At 42.7% G+C, this 19,935-nt stretch overlaps 1 protein-coding gene across 1 annotated transcript in view; it reads right to left on the bottom strand.

The window, feature by feature from the left end:
- Positions 1 to 19,935, bottom strand: part of PDGFD (platelet derived growth factor D) — a 148,040-nt gene that overhangs the window by 26,583 nt on the left and 101,522 nt on the right. The window contains exon 4 of the mRNA XM_083436692.1: positions 2,177 to 2,236. Within this exon, the coding sequence (XP_083292818.1) occupies positions 2,177 to 2,236 (60 nt within the window). The remainder of the gene's footprint in view (positions 1 to 2,176; positions 2,237 to 19,935) is intronic.

Consider the following 19,935-nt stretch of genomic DNA (forward strand, 5'->3'; position numbering starts at 1 on the left):
TATTATTATTATTATTACAAACATGAGTTTGACCAAATTGCGGGAGGCAGTGGAAGACAGGAGTGCCTGGCGTGCTCTGGTCCGTGGATCAGACACAAGAGTCAGACACAACTAAATGACTAAACAACAACAAATCTATCATCTATCTATCATCTATCTATCACCTCTATCTATCTATCTATCTATCTATCTATCTATCATCTATCTATCTATCTATCATCTATCTATCTATCTATCATCTATCTATCATCTATCTATCTATTATCTATCACCGCCTGTCTATCATCTATCTATCTATCTATCTATCTATCTATCTATCTATGGTTGGCATCTGTCTGTTTCGGGAGACAATGGAGGAGTACACCTTTGGGGGTGAGGTCAAACCATTGGAGTTACAGCTCCTGCTGTGGCTGTAGAGACCAACATAGGAGAGACATGTTTTGTTGCAGCTGGGGCAGACGAAGGCATCCAGATGTGCTAATGCAGATGCACCATGGCATTTCTTCTCTCTGCACTCCTCCCAGTGGTCATTACTTTTCTGATCACTGCTATGGATACCATGACCTGACTATCTGTCTCTAGGCATATATAAGATCATGGTTAACCAGCTGACTATGTTTGCATGTGTTATTTAAGTAGTGCCATTGGTGTGCGCATGGCACTTTACAAAGTAAAAGAGGATAAGTCCCTGCCCAACATTTGACAGCAACATTTGACCAGAGATAAAGGGCAGGAAATGGACACAGGGGTAAACAGAAGACTACTTTCACTATTTCAACTGCACACAGTTAGGTCTGGTTATAGTGGGGTGTGGGAATTAAAGGGTTGTACCAAAGTCTTCATGGAAAAAATGAGTTTTGAAGAGGGATTTGAAGTAAGTGAGAGAGATCTCCAGGGTTTCAGATGGGGACTGAAGTAGGGTTGACAGGGGATTGAACCTGAGACCTTCTGCTTGCAAAGCAGATGCTCAGTAACTGAGCCATGGCCCTATCGTACAATGCTGCTTTTCTTTTATATAAAACTTTTACCCCCCATTTCAATTAAAAAGGTAAAGAGACCCCTGACCATTAGGTCCAGTCACAGACGACTCTGGGGTTGCGGCGCTCATCTTGCTTTATTGGTCGAGGGAGCGGGCGTACAGCTTCTGGGTCATGTGGCCAGCATGACTAAGCCGCTTCTGGTGAACCAGAGCAGCACACGGAAACGTCGTTTACCTTCCCGCCAGAGTGGTACCTATTTCTCTACATGCACTTTGATGTGCTTTCTAACTGCTGGGTTGGCAGGAGCAGGGGCCGAGCAACGGGAGCTCACCCTGTCGCAGGGATTCGAACCGCTGACCTTCTGATCGACAAGTCCTAGGCTCTGTGGTTTAACCCACAGCGCCACCCGCGTCCCTCCCATTTCAATTACTATGCAGCAAAATGAAAGCTCAGCTCTCCTGAAAGAGAAGGACAAGTCAAGAGAACAATCACACACCCTAAGATAACCTGCTGGCCCTGGCAGATGCATAGGAAAAGCAAATGAATAAATGGCAGCCTAACAAACTTGAGCTTGTTCTGCAAAAAGGGAATTACCAGTTTCAGGAGAAAAAGCTTTTTGCCAAGCGTATTGTGACTCGAGCGTAGCATCCAGAGAAGAAGACAATGGAGAACTGTTTTAATGGGACAAGGTTAAGACTTGCCAGGCTATTGACCTCACTGTTGCTATTCAGCAACTTTCAATAGGTTGCTCCTCAGTAGCAAACATTGGCAGCTCCCTTCTAATGAGTGCCAAGCCATTGTGTGATGTTCTTATTCTCCAGAGAGATAACAACTAATTCCGAATGAACTTGCACATGTCCATCGGTATGTATCTAGCAAAGCGATTTAGCCAAGGTTTAAAAAGGTACAGAAAACCATCTAGAGATGCATATGTTACTGCATAGGTAAATAGCTTGGTGTTGGTGTTTTTTTTTTAAATTAATGCATATATAAATTTTGCTAAATAAAATCAGTTATTCAGATTTTCCAATGTGTCCTTATGTGGTGGTGATACATGAGGGAGAGAAAATGAAAACATGACCATTCCATGGGCTTCCATGTCCAGGGGACACATACAAAAAAATAAATAAATTATGGGGGGGGGGGAATCTGAATTCAATTCTTTCTCTAAAATGCATATTTCACATTTTACTTACCAAGACGGGGCTTGTGACCGATTCCCAGTTGGTTTCAGCTGCAGCAGGCTGGAGATCATCCTGAAGATCAAACAGAAAAATAAAGGACGGGGAAGGGCAGGTATTAGAGTCACAACATTATTGTACATGTCTTTTTATAAAAATATATATACAAAGGATGAACTATATGGTCGCTGGGCATTTCAATTCGCAGCACAAGATTTTGCTCCGTTCTTTTCCAATGCTCAAAGCAGTGGGTTGCATCTAATACAGTGCAAATTAAAGTCACGTAGTGGTATACTTGTTCCACTTGTGAAATGTTTTGCACCAGCAGAACGTTGCTGCATGAGAGAACGCATAAGCAGGTTGCACAACCAGTTTCCACTAGTGCAACTGCTGCATAGGATTCCTCTGTTGTTTAGCATTAAAAGTCACCTGCCTTCTAGCACAAGAGCCCTTGTTCTTTGTGGCCAAATATTTGTCTAGTGGACAAAGATTGTTGGATCCAGCCTAATAAAACAATTTCTGCAGATCTGCAATCGATATTCCATAGATGATTGGGTTATACCTTGGAGAAATTCTTTGTAAACAAAAATGTCTACAGTAGGTGCCTAAACATCATGAAACACCTTTTTTATTTCAGTTGGTAATTTTCACTGTCAGTCTTCCTGCCTCCCATTCCCAGAGGGAGTTAGCCACCACTGCATTTAAATATATGTGTGTTTTTTTTAAAAAAAAATTCTTGAATTTTACAATTTAATATTCAACCACATGACACAATATAACATTTATCATATAACCCCCCCCCCATGACTTCCATTAACTTCCCCTTCTGGTTCTTAAAATATTTACTCCTTCTGCTTAATTGTTGTCTTATTTTTATGATCTTACATCTAAATGCTCTTATTTTCTTATCAATTTTATATAAAATTTTCTTTCATAGTTACCTCTTACACTCAATTACCTTTCATATTATTGTTTCTTAACCTTTGGACTTGTTTTCTTAGTTGTAAATGTTTAATCAAACCCTGCTAGTGAGTCCGTTTCTTTACAGTATTTCTGTATGTAGAACATAAAGGGTTCCCAGTCTTTTTAAAAATCTTCATTGTCATTGTTGTCTGATTCTTCCTGTAAGGTAAAGGTACCCCTGACAGTCCAGTCACGAACGACTCTGGGGTTGTGGCACTCATCTCGCTTTACAGGCCGAGGGAGCCAGTGTTTGTCCGCAGACAGTTTTTCCAGGTCATGTGGCCAGCATGACTTAAGCCACTTCTGGCGAACCAGAGCAGCGCACGGAAACGCCGTCTATCTTCCCGCCAGAGCAGTACCTGTTAATCTACTTGCACTTTCTGCATGCTTTCGAACTGCTAGGTTGGCAGGAGCTGGGACTGAGCAATGGGAGCTCACCCCGTCGTGGGCATTCAAATTGCCAACCTTTTGATCGGGAAGCCCAAAGGCCCAGTGGTTTAGATCACAGCGCCACCCGTGTCCCTGATTCTTCCTGTAAGTTTCGCCATTTCTGCATATTCCATAAGTTTGGCTTGCTATTCTTTTTTCATTGGTATCTTGTCATCTTTCCATTTTTGGGCTGGGAGAGGCAGCTAAATGTATGTTTTTAAACACATTTTCGACCACAAAACTCACTTCTGAATGCATATTCTCTCAGCATAGCCTTTTCTAAAAGGATCCACTCTCAGAATGCATATATATAACATAGAATAGCATCAGAACATCCTGAAAACAGAGAAGCTGGTGGATAACTAAATTCCAGTTAGCTGGAGGTTGGGAATCAGGTCACTTCATTTTGGAATCCAATCAAATTCCTCACCGATCCCTATAAGAAATCTTTTGGAATGGAGGAAAATGCGAAAAGTAGTTTGCAGAATGGCATGAGGGGACCTGTGGCTCAGGTGTAACCTTTGAAAATCAATGAGTTCCTCTCCCTCTCAAGACACAATGCCTGAGCTGAGCCTTAAATAACCAGGAGCCACAGAGAAAGAGAGAGGATGTGTGGCTGGCTGCCACAATACATCTCTAGCTATAATTCCATTATTGGTGATGACTATGTTAATAACAGGGCACAATGATGTAGTGGGTGCCTCCTGATCCATTCTGACACAGTCACTTGTTATAATAGGAGAGAGAGCATGATAGTCCAAACTCTGTCAAAGAAACATGAAGGTTTTCAGCTGTAATTACAGTCAAGGTCAGTCTGAGCCTGGTTTGTCTATTTATGAAAAGTGAAAGGTGCAAAATGGCTTTAAGTAGCAGGCGAGTTTGGTCTGCACCTCTCTGGCTCCTTGCTATTATGTTAGCAGGAGAAGGATGTCCAAATGCGTGGCTTGGGGACGATTCGAACTATGGGAAGCCAGCGTAATTTATGATGGCTTAAATTAAGATGGCATAATGTACACCACATCCAAACTTATTCACGAACAGAGCTGCTGCTGCCCGAGACTGGCAGAGGGAAAGCAAGCTTTTCAAAATGGAGTTTACTGGTTGCCGGGTCACGTGACTGATCTGAACAGAGGGAGGACTCTGTGAGTACCCCTGCTTGTCCCTGCCACTGCTCCAGAATATCTCTTTTTCAGGACTTAAGACAACCAGGGGCAGAGGAAGGGGGTGCGGTGGGCTGCCCTGGTGTCACCACTGAGGGGGGTGACAAAATGCCGGCTGGCACTCACCGCAGGGCCTGCAGTGCGCCCGAGCCACGCGTCACTCCGGGGAGTGACGTGATGGTTTGGGTGCCCGCAGGCTCCGGGCTGCCCCAAATGGTCCGCCTGCCACCTCCCCCTCAGCTGTAGGGCGGCTGAGTGGGAGGAGGCAGGCAGACTCCTAGAGGCCCCGCGGAGTGTCCTGCCCCGGCTCACCCAGCCCCACGGGCGGCTGGCCCCACCCCCCGTGGGCAGCTGGCCCTGCTCCTGGGCGCAGGACACACGCACCGCCCCAGGCTCCCAATCAGCTTGCTCCGCTGCTGAAGGCAACATAAGATCTGCTGGTCTCAGCTGAGCCCCAGCTGAGCCATGATTAGAGAGTTGTGCCAGGGCATCTCTGGCTCAGTCAGAAGGTGTGGCTTGCACCTGCATAGCCCAGGCGCACCAGCAATTCATAGAATTGTAGAGTTGGATGGGGCTGTCAGGAGCTTTTCCTACGCTCGAGTAGGACCCTGGTAGAGACACATGCCCAACTGGCATGATCTTTCCCTCCCGGTCGTTCATTCGGGCAATTCAAAAGCTTTCTTCAGCCCAAACATCACAGCGACCGATGCCAACAGACATTGGCACACTCAGGGATCCGCAGAGTCTTCACAGCTTTGCATGACAGACCTCAGCAACTCAGCATTTTGGCTAATCTACTTTATTTACATATAAAACACACATGGAGCACTGCAACATGGTTCCCTCTCTCTCTAGCATCAGACAGCAAAGAGAAAGAACAAAGGACAGTCCCACTTCACGTAACACAAGAACACAAACATCCTGTCTCCGCCACTTCCCACTCTGTGGAGCCAAAACATACACCGTCATGTGACAGACAACAATCCCATGACTGCAATCACAGAGCAGGAATTCTAACAGGGGTCACAAGGATCAACTAGCCCAACTCCCTGCAATGCATGAATCTTTTGGTGATCGAACCCATGACCCATGACCCTGAGATTCAGTGTCTCGTGCTTTACTGAACCAGAGACCTATTGGATCCTTATTTAGCCAGGTAGATCTTGGGCTTGGATTGCTTCCTTATTTATGAAACTGTGCAGTGGGTAAACAGGGAAGAATTATTAACTTTCCTTTAAAAGAAAAATAAAAGGGAGTAGTTAGCATCTACTGTAATGGGTATGTTTTAAGTTTAAGACAGGTAGGGTCACAGAGAAGGATGGGGGAGAAACCTGATTCTGTTTGCATTTAAAGGCGAACCTACTAAATCTGCACTTTCTGAAATGATGCATGAAGCAAAACGCAGCCACCCTTTTCAATTCACATTTACCCAGTTTTTTAAGTGCAGCTTTTCAACCAAACAATGCTTGGAAATGTGAGGGTAAATGGTGCATGAAAATGAACTTAATCATGAAAAGAACACACAAAACGTGTTGTATTGAGGGGAAAGTGCTCACAAAAACATATGCATTAGTCAAAAACCGAATGAAATGTGTTGATTAGGACATAGCTGCACTAAAATGTTGATGAATTTCCTTAAGTTCTTAAAAAATAAAAAATAACACAAAATGCTATAGAAATGTGGAGAACTCAATTCATGACTGCAAAAATAGGGAACTTAAAGAACAGAACCTGATGGAGCCTTCCATCCCTATTCTTAGGTGACTGGTAGGGGAAATCCTGACAGTTTCCCCAATCTTAAATTCAGTTCTTCACATTAGCTTGCATTTATTTTAATTTTAAAAACTGACTTTCTCCTAAGATACACATTTTGAATGCAATTTTGACTCTTTTACACATTTTCGTAAAGCTAATTCCCCCAACGATATGCATTTTTTTGCATCTTATTCTTTTACTAACATATGCAGTTTTAGGCAGACTTTACCCTACTACATGCATATATATTTTTGTACACATTGCCCGTGTAATGGGCTCCATGGCAAAATTCAGAGAAGCGCGAATTTCATAGGATGGCTATGTTTTGGTCCACAAATTGCAAATTACTTAAGGTTTAAACGTGAACTAAATGTGCATCCCTCCCCATATGCACAGAAGGTGTAGCTCTGCCCTTTGATTCAGCCTTTCCCCTTGGCTCTGATAATCTCACCTTATTCCCTATGCGAAATCGAGTGCCCTTGGGAGGGCTTTTGTGAACTTCTGCCATGCTGACTGGCAAATTTCAGCATGAGCCTCGTTGGTAAGACAAGAAAATGCCTTGAGTGAAATTGCAAAGAAAAGAAAAAGAAAAAAGAAAAAAAAGAGAGAGACTAGTGGATGCTTCAGTAGTCTCTCCTGACTACAGCAGAGCAGAAAAACAGCCCTTCAGAATTTACGGGAGGTTAATAACTGAAGGGTGGGTGAAGCAATGTGGTCATTCCCACATCCTTCCTCCCTTGACATTGAGGGGTGACATTTTGAAGCTGACCTGTAAATAAGGGCTGAGTGTTTCTCAAGCAACATAACAGTCTGCTACTGGGGATTGGGACAGAGAAGTGTTTACCTGGAGAGTTAAATTTATTTATTTTTAAAATAAATTTTATTAGGTTTTCCACAGTTATAACAAATAGCACATGACAAAACAACAAAGAGAAAAAGAAAAGCAGAAAAATACATCTCAGAAGAAAATACATCAAAGAAGAAAACAATACAAAAAACACCATCCTACCCACCACAATACAAAGAAAAAATAAAAATGAACTTAATTATTTGAAAACCCAACCTTAATTACATGTTGGTTGACTTCCTCTATTCCCTCCCTTCTGAATTTCCTTGTATCTGCATGTAACAGCTTTCCAATATCATTCTTAAACAAAAGTATTTCCAACTGTTATCTATCTTATTCACTTTTCTTACCAATCTACATCACATTTATATAATTACATCCTAATTTAGTCCTAGGCCTATTTGGTACTTTCAAGTGACTTACCCGGAGAGTTAAATTTATTTCTGCATTACAAAGCAATGGGTTGTAGTCACCTAAGTCCTACTCAGAGTAGACCCACTGAAATCAATGAACCTAAAGCTTGTCATGCCCATTAACTTCAATGTCTGTGTAGGACAAGCATTGAATACCACCCACAGTTTTTACAAATACAAAGCATTCCTCATGTTGCCCCAGATATTGTTGAAGCTAGTTAAATCCTATGGGGCAGGACATCTTCTTTTTCTTCTCCTGGAAAAAATGTGCATGTATTTTTTACAGCGCAATCCTACATGCATTTACTCAGAAGCAGTCCCCATTGATTTAAGAAGAGCTGAAGCTGTTGATTTTGACTTCCCTTCATTTTTTAATTTTTCCTATTGTAAGTTCAGATTTTAGTCCTCATGAAAATTCATTGGCATTTAAATGTGATTTTCTCATAATATAAACATTTGTATGCAATTCTGTCCGGTATACACATATTTGCAAAGCAATTTCCCCCAATATTACACAATTCGTTGTTTCGATATTTGCTAATATATGCTTTTAAATTTACACCTACCCTAGTATAAACTTGGTTTGTATATTGTTTCAGAAAGTGTGCGTTGAACAAGTTTGCCTTTAGAAGCAAGATGAATTATGGGTAAGTTGCTCCCCTACCCCTATGCAGGGCTGTCCCCAGGCCACACCCCCTTTTCAGCCACATCTCTCCCTGTATCATGACCCCCTACGTCACATTCTCCTTGAGTGTCCCTGAAGGCTGATAGGTGATTTTTGCTTGACTGGGTGTGAGTGTGTCTAGAAACTAGCCTATTCTATGAAGCCTAAATTAACATTTGTTGCTCCTCCTATGTTTGCCTCTGGCCTCACTCACCACCAGCATGTGGCCCTAGGAGGTTTTCCCAGCAAGAAGTTCCTCACCCTGGCCTAGTTATTTTACTGCACCTTCGACACAAATATCCAAAGAGATGAATATTCGAAGAGTGTTCCACAAATGACTGAATGAGGATATTGGATATGTGCGCCCTACAGGGACAGTGTTTTTGCCTATGCTTGGAAGGGATCGTGCCTGTGATTACTTGCTGCAAAGCTCCCTTTGTCTTATTGATCTTATATGATGGTTCATTGACATTTTAAAAGCTCCGTCTCTGTGGGCCCCACTTAATTTTGCAGGAAACTTATGACAGAAATGTGGATAATATTTTACAGATGCAGCAAAGGGCTAAGCAATTTACTCCCTTCCTGGAAAATGATGCATCTTTTAAGGGGTGGCTGGGTACATATATTTTCAAATGAAAACATAAAAGCAAGAACTGTCTGTAGACTTCCTAAAAATTGAACAACAATGTCAAATAACAAGAGATAACCCCTCCTCCAGTCTCTGAAGTTTAGAAGGATGATCTTCTGCCAAGTTTCTTTGGCTACTGATGGGCTCAAAAGATGCTGATTTTCTGTAAACAGTAAGAAATAATACCACCTATTTGGGTTGTGTTCAGCTGACTTCAGCCAGATGGTTAGAAGAGGTGTGTGGAAGTGTGTGTTTTTGTGTGTGAAAGAGTGGCATCTCCTTATTCCAGTTTAATTTGCAACATCTGTGTCTTGCTTTTTGTTTTTGTTTTGCAAAGAGATATTTAAATGAAAGAAACGATTGTTATTCATTTTACAAGATACCGTTCTAGTTAACTGCAGATGCTGATATCTGGTGAATTCTTTTTTTAAAAAAATTAAAATTAATTTTACAAATAAAAAAATACAAACACACATCGATAAAGTAACGCTATATGTGGAGATTCTCTGAATCTTGTGAGTCCCCCCCCCATCCTGTCCATAGAGTCTTGTTTTAAAACATCTACAACTGCATACAATGGTACCTCAGGTTAAGTACTTAATTGGTTCTGGAGGTCCGTTCTTAACCTGAAACTGTTCTGAACCTGAAGCACCACTTTAGCTAATGGGGCCTCCCGCTACTGCTGCGCTGCTGGAGCACAATTTCTGTTCTCATCCTTCAGCAAAGTTCTTAACCCGAGGTACTATTTCTGGGTTAGTGGAGTCTGTAACCTGAAGCGCCTGTAACCTGAAGCGTATGTAACCCGAGGTACCACTGTATTAGTTTGTACTCCAGTTATTATATCCAACCATATCATCCATAATATTTTTTACACTACAAGTGAGTCAAAATCCTACTCTTGTTTCCATCTGCTTACAGTAGTCTCCAAAATAACTTGTAAATTTCCCCCCCATTCTTTTATAAATTAATCTGAAGTCAGATATCATGGTGAATTCAACTAGGGATGCTATTTCAGAGTTCAAGAGCCGGAAACAAAGACACTTTTACCATGGGGAAAATATTTGGTGAGTGTTAAAATGCCTGATCTTGGTTTTGTTCTAAGTCAAACTGCCAGATTACACCCTTGCTGCTAGCAATATTTTAAAGAGCAGTTATTGTGATTATTTTATTTATTAATGTATTTATTTCTACATTTATATCCCACCTTACCTCCAAGAAGCTCAAAGTAGCATACATCATTTTCCATGTGTGACCTTGAATGAACATGCAATTTGAGGCAATTTCCATTCTCCTTTCCGTTTTTGATGGAACTCTTCCAACCTGTGAAAGACCTTCCCTCCGTTTCAACCTTGCTTTTGACCAAAATATATTCTCACACTTTCCTTCTGCGTTACGGATGGAAGTGCCATGTAAGCCTCTATAAATGAAGAATAGACACCTGTGTGGTTGCTGGCTTATGTGCACTGTTGGGTTGGCTGCGTGGAAAAACACTTTCCCCAGCTTTAATCTCTTTTTGAATGCACCAGGCAAATGTACCTGAACCAGCACCACGATGGCCCTTGCAGGCTCCAGGAGCTGCTGTTAAAATGAGAAAGCAGACCATTTTACTTCCTCATATTTGTGAAGGAGATAAATCACTCACAAGAGGAATAGACTGATTATCCACTGTCCTATTGTCCTTGGCTTGAAGGCATTTCTTCCTTGGCCAGCTTCAAATAAAAAAGGTTTCACCTAGGGGAAGATTTACATGTCCTGGCTAGATGGTTATCAGTCTACCATCGTTTAATAATAGAGATGGGTGAGAAATCCAATTCAGTTTGCATTTAAAGGCGAAGCCACACAATTCACACTTAACAAAAGATTACCCAGACCAAAACACAACCATTCTGCAAAATAGTTCTCCAGCTGAGTAACATTTTATATATATATATATATATATATATATATATATATATATATATATAGTGCAGCATAAAACGTATATAAAATAGTGTTGCTGCTTTTTATTAGGAGAAATTGCTTTATAAAAATGTATATGTATATTGTGAGAAATTCACAGTAAAATGCTATCAATACAGACTGAATCTGCATAAACTTCTGCATATACAGTCATACCTTGGAAGTCAAATGGAATCTGTTCCAGAAGTCTGTTCGATTTCCAAAGTGTTCAACTTCCAAATCACAGCTTCTGATTGGCTGCAGGAAGCTCCTGCAGCCAATTGGAAGCCTCGGAAGCCCCGTCGGATGTTCGGCTTCCAAAATAACATTCGAAAACTGGAACAGTCACTTCCGGGTTTCGCGCATTCAGGAGCCAAAACGTCTGAGTTCCAGGGAGTTCGACAACCAAGGTATGACTTTAAAAGGCTTATTCGAGGATCAAGGAATGTTTGCTGATTGGTAGATGGGGTCCAAGGGAGTTTTATAGAATGAGGAGAGGGAACCAACAGTAGATAGTGAGGAAGAGCCAGAGTGGTATAATGGTTAGAGTGTTGGACTATGATCTGGGAGAGCAGGGTTTGAATACCCACTCAACCATGAAGCTCACTGGGTGAGCTTGGGCCAGTCACCATCTCTTAGTCTAACCTACCTCATGGGCTTGTTGTGAGGATGAAATGGGGGGAAACCATGTACACCACCTTGAGCTCCGTGGAAGAAAAAGTGGTATATGAATGTGATGATGATGATGATGTGGCAGAGTAGGTCTATCTAGGAGTGGCTGAATAAAGTGGATAGGGATACTTACGACTTCAAAGTATTCACTCCTCAAGAAGAATGGTGTTGATGGTGGTGACAATGGCCTAATGTTGTGCTAGGCCTTGATTTACAGAGCCATGATTTACAACTTAGCAAGCACCACATACTGTAAAAGGCACAGGGGGAGGATTGGGGAAGCAAGTATAAATAAATCTGTTTTGGAAGTCCTGTTGTAGATGGAAGCTCTTGTACACTGCCAGACGTAAAAACACGCTGCTCATGAGATGAAGGCCGAAGAGAAAAATGGAGGTTTCGTTGGACAAGGAGAGCATACCAGGATGACATTCATGAGAAGATAAAAAGTTTCAACTACAACAAGACACAACAGTGAAGGGTTGAAAAGGAGCAAGTGCAGCTTCATCGAGGGATAGGGACCCAATGAATAGAATTAGGGGTCTCCCAAGGCAGCAGAATCATTTTCATTTGTAGAGTGTTATTTAATTTTCCATTCATTTTATGTGCTCCCATTCTCTTTATTTATAAAGGCAAAGGGACCCCTGACGGTTAGGTCCAGTCGTGGCCAACTCTGGGGTTGCGGCACTCATTTCGCTTTATTGGCCGAGGGAGCCAGCATACAGCTTCCAGGTCATGTGGCCAGCATGACTAAGCCACTTCTGGCGAACCAGAACAGCACACGGAAGCGCCGTTTACCTTCCTGCTGGAGTGGTACCTATTTATCTACTTGCACTTTGATGTGCTTCCAAACTGCTAGGTTGGCAGGAGCAAGGACCGAGCAACGGGAGCTCACCCCGTCGTGGGGATTCGAACCGCCGACCTTCTGATCGGCAAGCCCTTATTTATACCCTGTAGAAATATAAATGCCCCATTTGCTCCAAAGGACAAACATCCGCTGAAAAAAGCAGCTTCCTATGGGGCAGGGAGCTTCAATGCAGTGAAGTGAAGGACTTGGGTTCAGCCAGACAAGAGGTCTTACACTTTGTCCCAGTGTGAGGCCAGGTTGGCATATGAAACTCTATGGCATTTGAGATGAGGCAAATGGAATCGTGTGTGTGGTCCTTCCAGCAACTTTTGACCCAAGTGCAAATTCCACTTGCAAACTCATTGCAATGCTTGCTGCTTCAAGGATATTTGAGAGAAGAGAGGAAATGTTGAGGTGGGGAGTAGAGAATGGGAGAGACAGAGTATAGATCTTTAGAATGGTCGAAGACAGGAAGAATAATGTGGCAGCATTAAAGAAACGGAAAATATAAGCTTGCTTTGAAGACAAATCTTCCTGACAGCGAGATTTTTCTCCATGATGATCTCCCTGAAGGAGTGATAGAAGCTCCATTTGTTGGGGCTTTTAAAACAAGACTGGACTGAAAGGAAGAAACAGACAATAGGAGAGATTTTTGCCCCGAGAGATCATTTAATGAGATGTCCTAATAGCTTTTTCAGATCTTTAGTCCCGGGCTCTGTATTCCCCTCTAATGATCACTGTAACAGGCAAAGCAGAGAGGCCCAGAGCTTATGGAATTTTCTACTGCATTTTTTGACCTAACCCTGTAAATATCTTCCAGTGGTTACTTCTCATCACTACAAGACTTGGGTGGTGATTTACTTTGTACATAATTCCACATTTTGGAAAACTACATTTTCCAATCATATGGTAACTTTGGTAGGCAAGAATTAATGGATCTTTAAGGGAGCAATCCTAGACACCAGAAGTTGCCATAAAACAAAACAGTGTGAATTAAGCTGGCATAAAGTTACACCGGATCCAAAACACACTCAGTTACTGATGTTTGAAGCATCCTAACCCTGGCAGAGGGCAAACAAGCCTTTAAAATGATGTTAGTATGTGCATTTTTCTACACATTGCTTAGCTGGAGAATTGCATTGCAAAATTCAGTGAATTGCAAATTTCAAGGGCTGCGCCAGGCTGCTGCCAGTGACTCCCGGCTGGTTGCCAGGAAGATACAAAGACAAGGAAATTTTTTTATTACCGTCCGCTTTTTAATGCAGTATTTACAGAGAGAGGCTATAGAACCCAGCCTCTTGGATAATGGTGTTGTCCCGAGTGAATTTCCACCCCCGTCTCTCCCACTTCCTCATTCACTATTTGCATTGTCTCTCCTATGGGTGCTGCTATGTGCCCTCTGTCTTTGAGCTCTTTACTCTCCTGCTTTCAAGGCTCGCTGGGTTCTGAGAGGAGAGGGGGTCTGGAATGCTTTCTAAAGACACTGTGTCACCCCCCCCCCGGTGCTTCCTCTTCCTCCCACTCTTCTCCAATTATTTCCCAGCTTCTCCCCTCCGCAGCCTCTGAGCTGTGACCTCCCTCAAACCCCTGTTGTAACTCTAAACTCTCTTCCTCTTCCTCCTCCATGGAAGGATCAAGCTGGGGAGCTGGTCTCCACCATTCCTCCTCTGCCCAGTCCCTGACAGCTGGATGGGTTTTGATTCATGTATTGTTTTGGAAAGTGCAAATTAGGAAAATTCACCTTCCCCGTCCCTAATTTGAAAACATCCTTAAGTTCCACCTCTGAGGTCACTATCAAGCTGAGATTCCTGCATTGCACGGGGTTGAATTAGATGACCCTTGGGGAATAGCTTTCAATTTTTCCCTTTTCTTGCGAGGAATCCTATTTGGAATAAGGGAATTTCCCTTTAGAAAAAAGGGAAACGTTGACAGCTATGCCTTGGGGTCTCTTCCAACTCTACAATTCTATGATTCTATTATTCTAAGGGCACAACCTGGTATGATATTTGTCTTCCCATTTCCAGGGAGTGATTATAACTCATTTATTAAAAATCCAGTCTGTTTTCAAGTTTATTGTCTGGCTCGTGATGTTATCTGCACTGACTTAAGTGGTTCAGCAGTTGCCTGTGAAGTGTCATAGAGCTTTTAAGTATAACAAACACCACTGCAATCATTTGGCGTAATTTCATGGGGGGAAATTGTAGAAATTGATTTGCCACAGTGATTTTGACATCAAAAGCAAGATGTGCAGTTAGCACGTCTGATAAAACCTGCACCGCTTGCTAAACCTATAAAAACACAATGACAGGAGAGACCTTGGGCGTTATTCGAACACACCTTTTTACTCTGTCGAAAGCGAAAATTACACTGCGCCGCAGTAAGCCAAATGCTGAATTATGCCAATGTTATTTGATTATCCAATCCAATAAAATCAAATGAAATTTATTACACAGTTTCCATTCAGCAACTGCAGACATGGCAATGGCTTATTTGAGACAGGGTCATCCGTACGAGGCTAGGTACTCTGCAGCAGTTGCAATAATGGAGGGAGAGGAAGAAATAATCCATAAACTTGCAATGATGTGTGTTCAGCAGCGGAGGCCCTGCAATGCTTCCTGGCCTTTTCCAAAGCATGGCTGGTTGAAATGCAAGACAGAGCCTTTTCTACAGCACCACCCAGAATTATTGATTGCATTTCCATCCCATCTTCCCACCCCACTGGAATTCAAAGGTCCCCCCACACCTCATTTAATCCCCCAAATAACCCTGTGAGTTGAGTTAGGCTGAGAGGCAGTGACTGGCCTAAGGTCACCCAGTGAACTTCATGGCAATTTGAAGTTTTAGGCATCCAATTGCTCAGTATTAATATCTGCAATGGGGTTATGCTAGCAGTTTCTGGCAAACCCTCTTCTTTGTGAGACTTTGTGGGTGAACTGTGAGTTTTTTTGGGAAGTGGATGAGAGACAGGATGGGTGGGTAGAATTCTGGATGAAAGCCAGGTGACAGAGAGGAGAGGTGTGTCAGAAGGAGAACATTCTACCTCCACTCTTCTTCTTTGGCGATCACTCGTAGCTGAGAAAGATTGTCTTCCATGAACACAGTTTCAACAGTGAGTCTGTAAGAGACTGTGGAGGCCAATTCTGGATCCACACATCTTTTCACAGTGGGGACATAGGTTTCTGGGTGGGAGTTGATCATGGTGAGTGTTTGCCAAGTGTGCCTTCCTCTTCGCATGTTTCTCTCTTGCAACCTGAATTCGAGCATCTTCAAAGCCCATGAAACCTTTGGTAAAGGCTGTTCTCCAACTGGAGCGCTCACAGGCCAGTGTTTCCCAGTTGTTGGTGTTTATACTACAGTGGTATGGACTGCAAGAAGATCAAATCTATCCATTCTGAAGGAAATCAGCCCTGAGTGTTCACTGGAAGGACAGATCCTGAAACTGAGGCTCCAATACTTTGGCCACTTCATGAGAAGAAAAGACTCCCTGGAAACGGCCCTGATGTTGGGAAGGATGGAGGGCACAAGCAGAAGGGGACGACAGAAGACGAGATGGTTGGACAGTGTTCTCGAAGCTACCAACATGAGTTTGACCAGACTGTGGGAGGCAGTGGAAGACAGGAGTGCCTGGCATGCTCTGGTCCATGGAGTCACCAAGAGTCGGACACGACTAAACAACTAAACAACAACATACTAGAGTGGTACTTTGGGTTAAGAACTTAATTCATTCTGGAGGTCTGTTCTTAACCTGAAACTGTTCTTAACCTGAGGTACCACTTTAGCTAATAGGGCCTCCTGCTGTTGCCACGCTGCTGGAGCACGATTTCTGTTCTCATCCTGAAGCAAAGTTCTTAACCCGAGGTACAGTTTCTGGGTTAGCAGAGTCTGTAACCTGAAGCATCTGTAACCTGAAGCATCTGTAACCCGAGGTACCACTGTACATTTATTTTAGATGTGCCTCAAGAGAGTCTTTGAACCTCTTTTGTTGGCCTCCACTAGGCTCTTCCTCTACTGTCAGAGAGGCATTAAGTTGAGTGTTGGAAGATTCAGGACAGATAAAACAAAGTGTTTCTGCATGAAACAAATAGTTAAACTATGGAACTCACTCCACATGAGGCAGTGATGGTCACTGACTTGGAAGGCTTTACAAGAGGATGGGAAGAACTCGTGGAAGATAAGGCTAGCAATGGCTACAAGACATTGGCTACAAGGCAGACCTCCACAGTCAGAGGCAACAATGCTTCTGAATACCAGTTGCTGGAAACCAAAGGAGGGGAGAGGGCTCTTATGCTCTTGTTTGGATTTGGATTTGATATCCCACTTTATCACTACCTGAAGGAGTCTCAAAGCAACTAACATTCTCCTTTCCCTTCCTCCCCCACAACAAACACTCTGTGAGGTGAGTGAGGCTGAGAGACTTCAGAGAAGTGTGACTAGCCCAAGGTCACCCAGCAGCTGCATGTGGAGGAGCGGGGAAGCGAACCCAGTTCACCAGATTACGAGACTACCGCTCTTAACCACTACACCACACTGGCTCTCATTTAAACTTCTTCTGCTCCTTGGTTTCCTACAGACATCTGGTTGGCCACTGTGAGAACAGGATGCTGGACTAGACGGGTCTTTGGTCTGATCCAGCAGGTTCTACTTCTGTTCTTCTGCATTTATTAAAGCAGCATTAGATTGCATTAGCTTTTTTGCTCAGTCAGTTCTTTTCACCTCCCCTTATTATATGATACTGGGTGTTTTTTTAAAAAAAGAATGTTGGGATTTGTTTTTATTATTGCTTTTATTGATTCAGTGTCTGTTAATAATTTAAGATGCTTTAAGCTTATTTGTAAAGAACAAAAGGGAAGAACGGCTTAAATAAATTAAAAAACAACAACTAACAGTGTTCTCTTGCAGGTTTATAGCCTGGAGAACAATATAAATCGCTTTGATACACAAACACACTGGTAAAGGGGAGAAAGACTGGAGACCAAGATGCTGGTATCAAGAGGGGAATTGGATAGCACTCATGGAGCAGTGAGTGCAGGAGGTCAGAGCAATGTATAAGGGGAGAACGCCAGGTGATTTTCATGCCATCTGGGGGAGCTACATCGCCAATGTTGCAAGAGCTGAGTGTAATTGCAACCCACCTTTGATGCACCGAAATTTGCAGAGATAATCTCAGATGAATAAAGATGACTTTCAAATTCCCAGCATCATAGTTTGGCTTTCTGAAACCCACTCCCTTCATGGTTGCTTTGATTATTGCTTCAGATTTGTTGTGGCAAATCTTTTTTTTTTTTTTTAAATTAAAACCACCACGACAAATTCACATTCTACAAACCTCCAGCATATCCCACATTTAAACTTTTTGGGAACTGACAGTGGTATGCTGTTTTTGTTTATATTTTAATAGGGTTTTTTAATTCTGCTTGATTACTTTTTTAAATATATATATATATATATATATATATATATATATATATATATATCGCTTTCTAGTAAGTCCCAACTGGTATGTGATGCTCAGGTTAGCAGCTAAGAAAGGCTATTTTGGTTTCAGAGTACATTGTGACAATCACATCCACACCACACATTTAAACCACATGTCTCCCCCAAAGAATTCTGGGACCTGTAGTTTACCCCCAAAGAGCTACAATTCCCAGCACCCTTAACAAACTACAGCTCCTGGAATTCTCACATAAAAGTTGTCCAGGATGCAAAATATTTTTATTTCTGTTCACGCTGGCAACATGATAGATGCTCAGCAACATCACTTATCCATTTCCCGCTGCTGAAAAAGCTGCTCTGTTGAAATGTTATATATTTTGTTTTTTCCCTAAACCCCCAGGGTCCCATATTAGCTGCTCACAGTTTCTCATAAAGCTGGCTAATTGTAAGAGAGGTCCTTTGGAAATATCACACAATGCAGCATTGCTTAATTTTTATGCATTGCGGTACTCCAGGGAAAGGAAATCATAAATTGTTGTTTTGTTAAATTGCCTTCAAATTAAAGGCTTATGCGGTGTAGTCATTTACCTAGAAGAACGGCTCTGCTGAGTTATCCCTATAGTCAATTTAACCCAGTATCCTGTCTCCAACAGTGCTCAGATTCTTCAGGAACTTCTCACCACATTGGTAACCAATAATACTACTTAATTTTATGTTTCTCAATCCCTTTTATCAGGTGTTTAGCAGACAATTACTTTTTTTTCCCCATTCATCTGTCTCAAGAGACAATGGAGTAGGCCTCTGGGGTAAAACCAAACCACTGCACTGGCAGCACTGAAGTGAATTCCCTGGGCATCAAGCCTGGGTAGTGTGTGTGGAGGTTCAGAGTTGCCCAGATAACAAGACCCCCCATTCTTGGCCTCACTGATGTGGGTTTCTCCAGCCACTCTGGGCAGCTTCCAACGGAATATTAAAATACAATAACCTATTAAACATTAAAAGCTTCCCTAAACAGAGCAGCCTTCAGATGTCTTCTAAAAGTCTGGTAGTTGTTCTTCTCTTTGACATCTGGTGGGAGGGCGTTCCACAGGGCGGGCGCCACTACCGAGAAGGCCCTCTGCCTGGTTCCCTGTAACTTGGCTTCTCGCAGCGAGGGAACCGCCAGAAGGCCCTCGGCGCTGGACCTCAGCGTCCGGGCAGAACGATGGGGGTGGAGACGCTCCTTCAGGTGCCATACAACAGTCTTAGGTACTCTACTCCAGATTGTGAAGGATTTACTCCTTAGCCTTTTCTTCTCCCCAACTTACCTCGCAAGGCATCACAGGTTGAGGGTCAGAGGTGTCCTTCTACTAGATGGGCTGCCTTCCCAGGTTGATGACCCCCATCTGCTCCTCACTTCCCTCTACAGCCCTTGCAGAAACCACCTTCTTGACCATTGGACTTACTATTGCTCTCATTCCCTCAATCAGCCAGAGCTTGTCTTCACAAGCCACTAACTCACTGAGGGCTTGAGACCCATTGTCTATCCAAATTTAGGTTGCCAGTCAAAGCCGTTACTTGTGGTGTGGACACTGCCGCTTGCTAACAGCTTCTAGGAGGCACAGGTAAACTTAAATCATGACTAAGATTGCAAACAGATTTGAGTAGAAACCAAGTTCAACCAGATGCACCATTGTAAAAATGTAAATTTCTTTAATAGCTCTAAGAAAATAGACATTTGGGGGGTGGACATGAGAATTAAATAGGTAAATCATGAGCCAAATGGAAAATAAGAAGAAGGGAGTAGTTGTTTACCCAGAATGTAGGGCTCATAAATCTTCAAAGATTCCCTGTGTCCAATCAATCAATCAATCAATCATCACTTCTCTGCATGAAGACAATTCCCAGAGTTCCCTGTGAAAGTGGGATTGCTTATTGAACCACTCTAAGACCTGTAGCTCTGGGAGGGCAATAGGGGTCTCCTGTCAGCACCCTGAACAAACTACAGCTCCCAGAATTCTTTCGGGGAAGCCATGACTGTTTCGATCA

Source organism: Podarcis tiliguerta (genome assembly GCF_965153285.1).
Source record: "Podarcis tiliguerta genome assembly, chromosome: 4".
Lineage (NCBI taxonomy): Eukaryota > Metazoa > Chordata > Lepidosauria > Squamata > Lacertidae > Podarcis > Podarcis tiliguerta.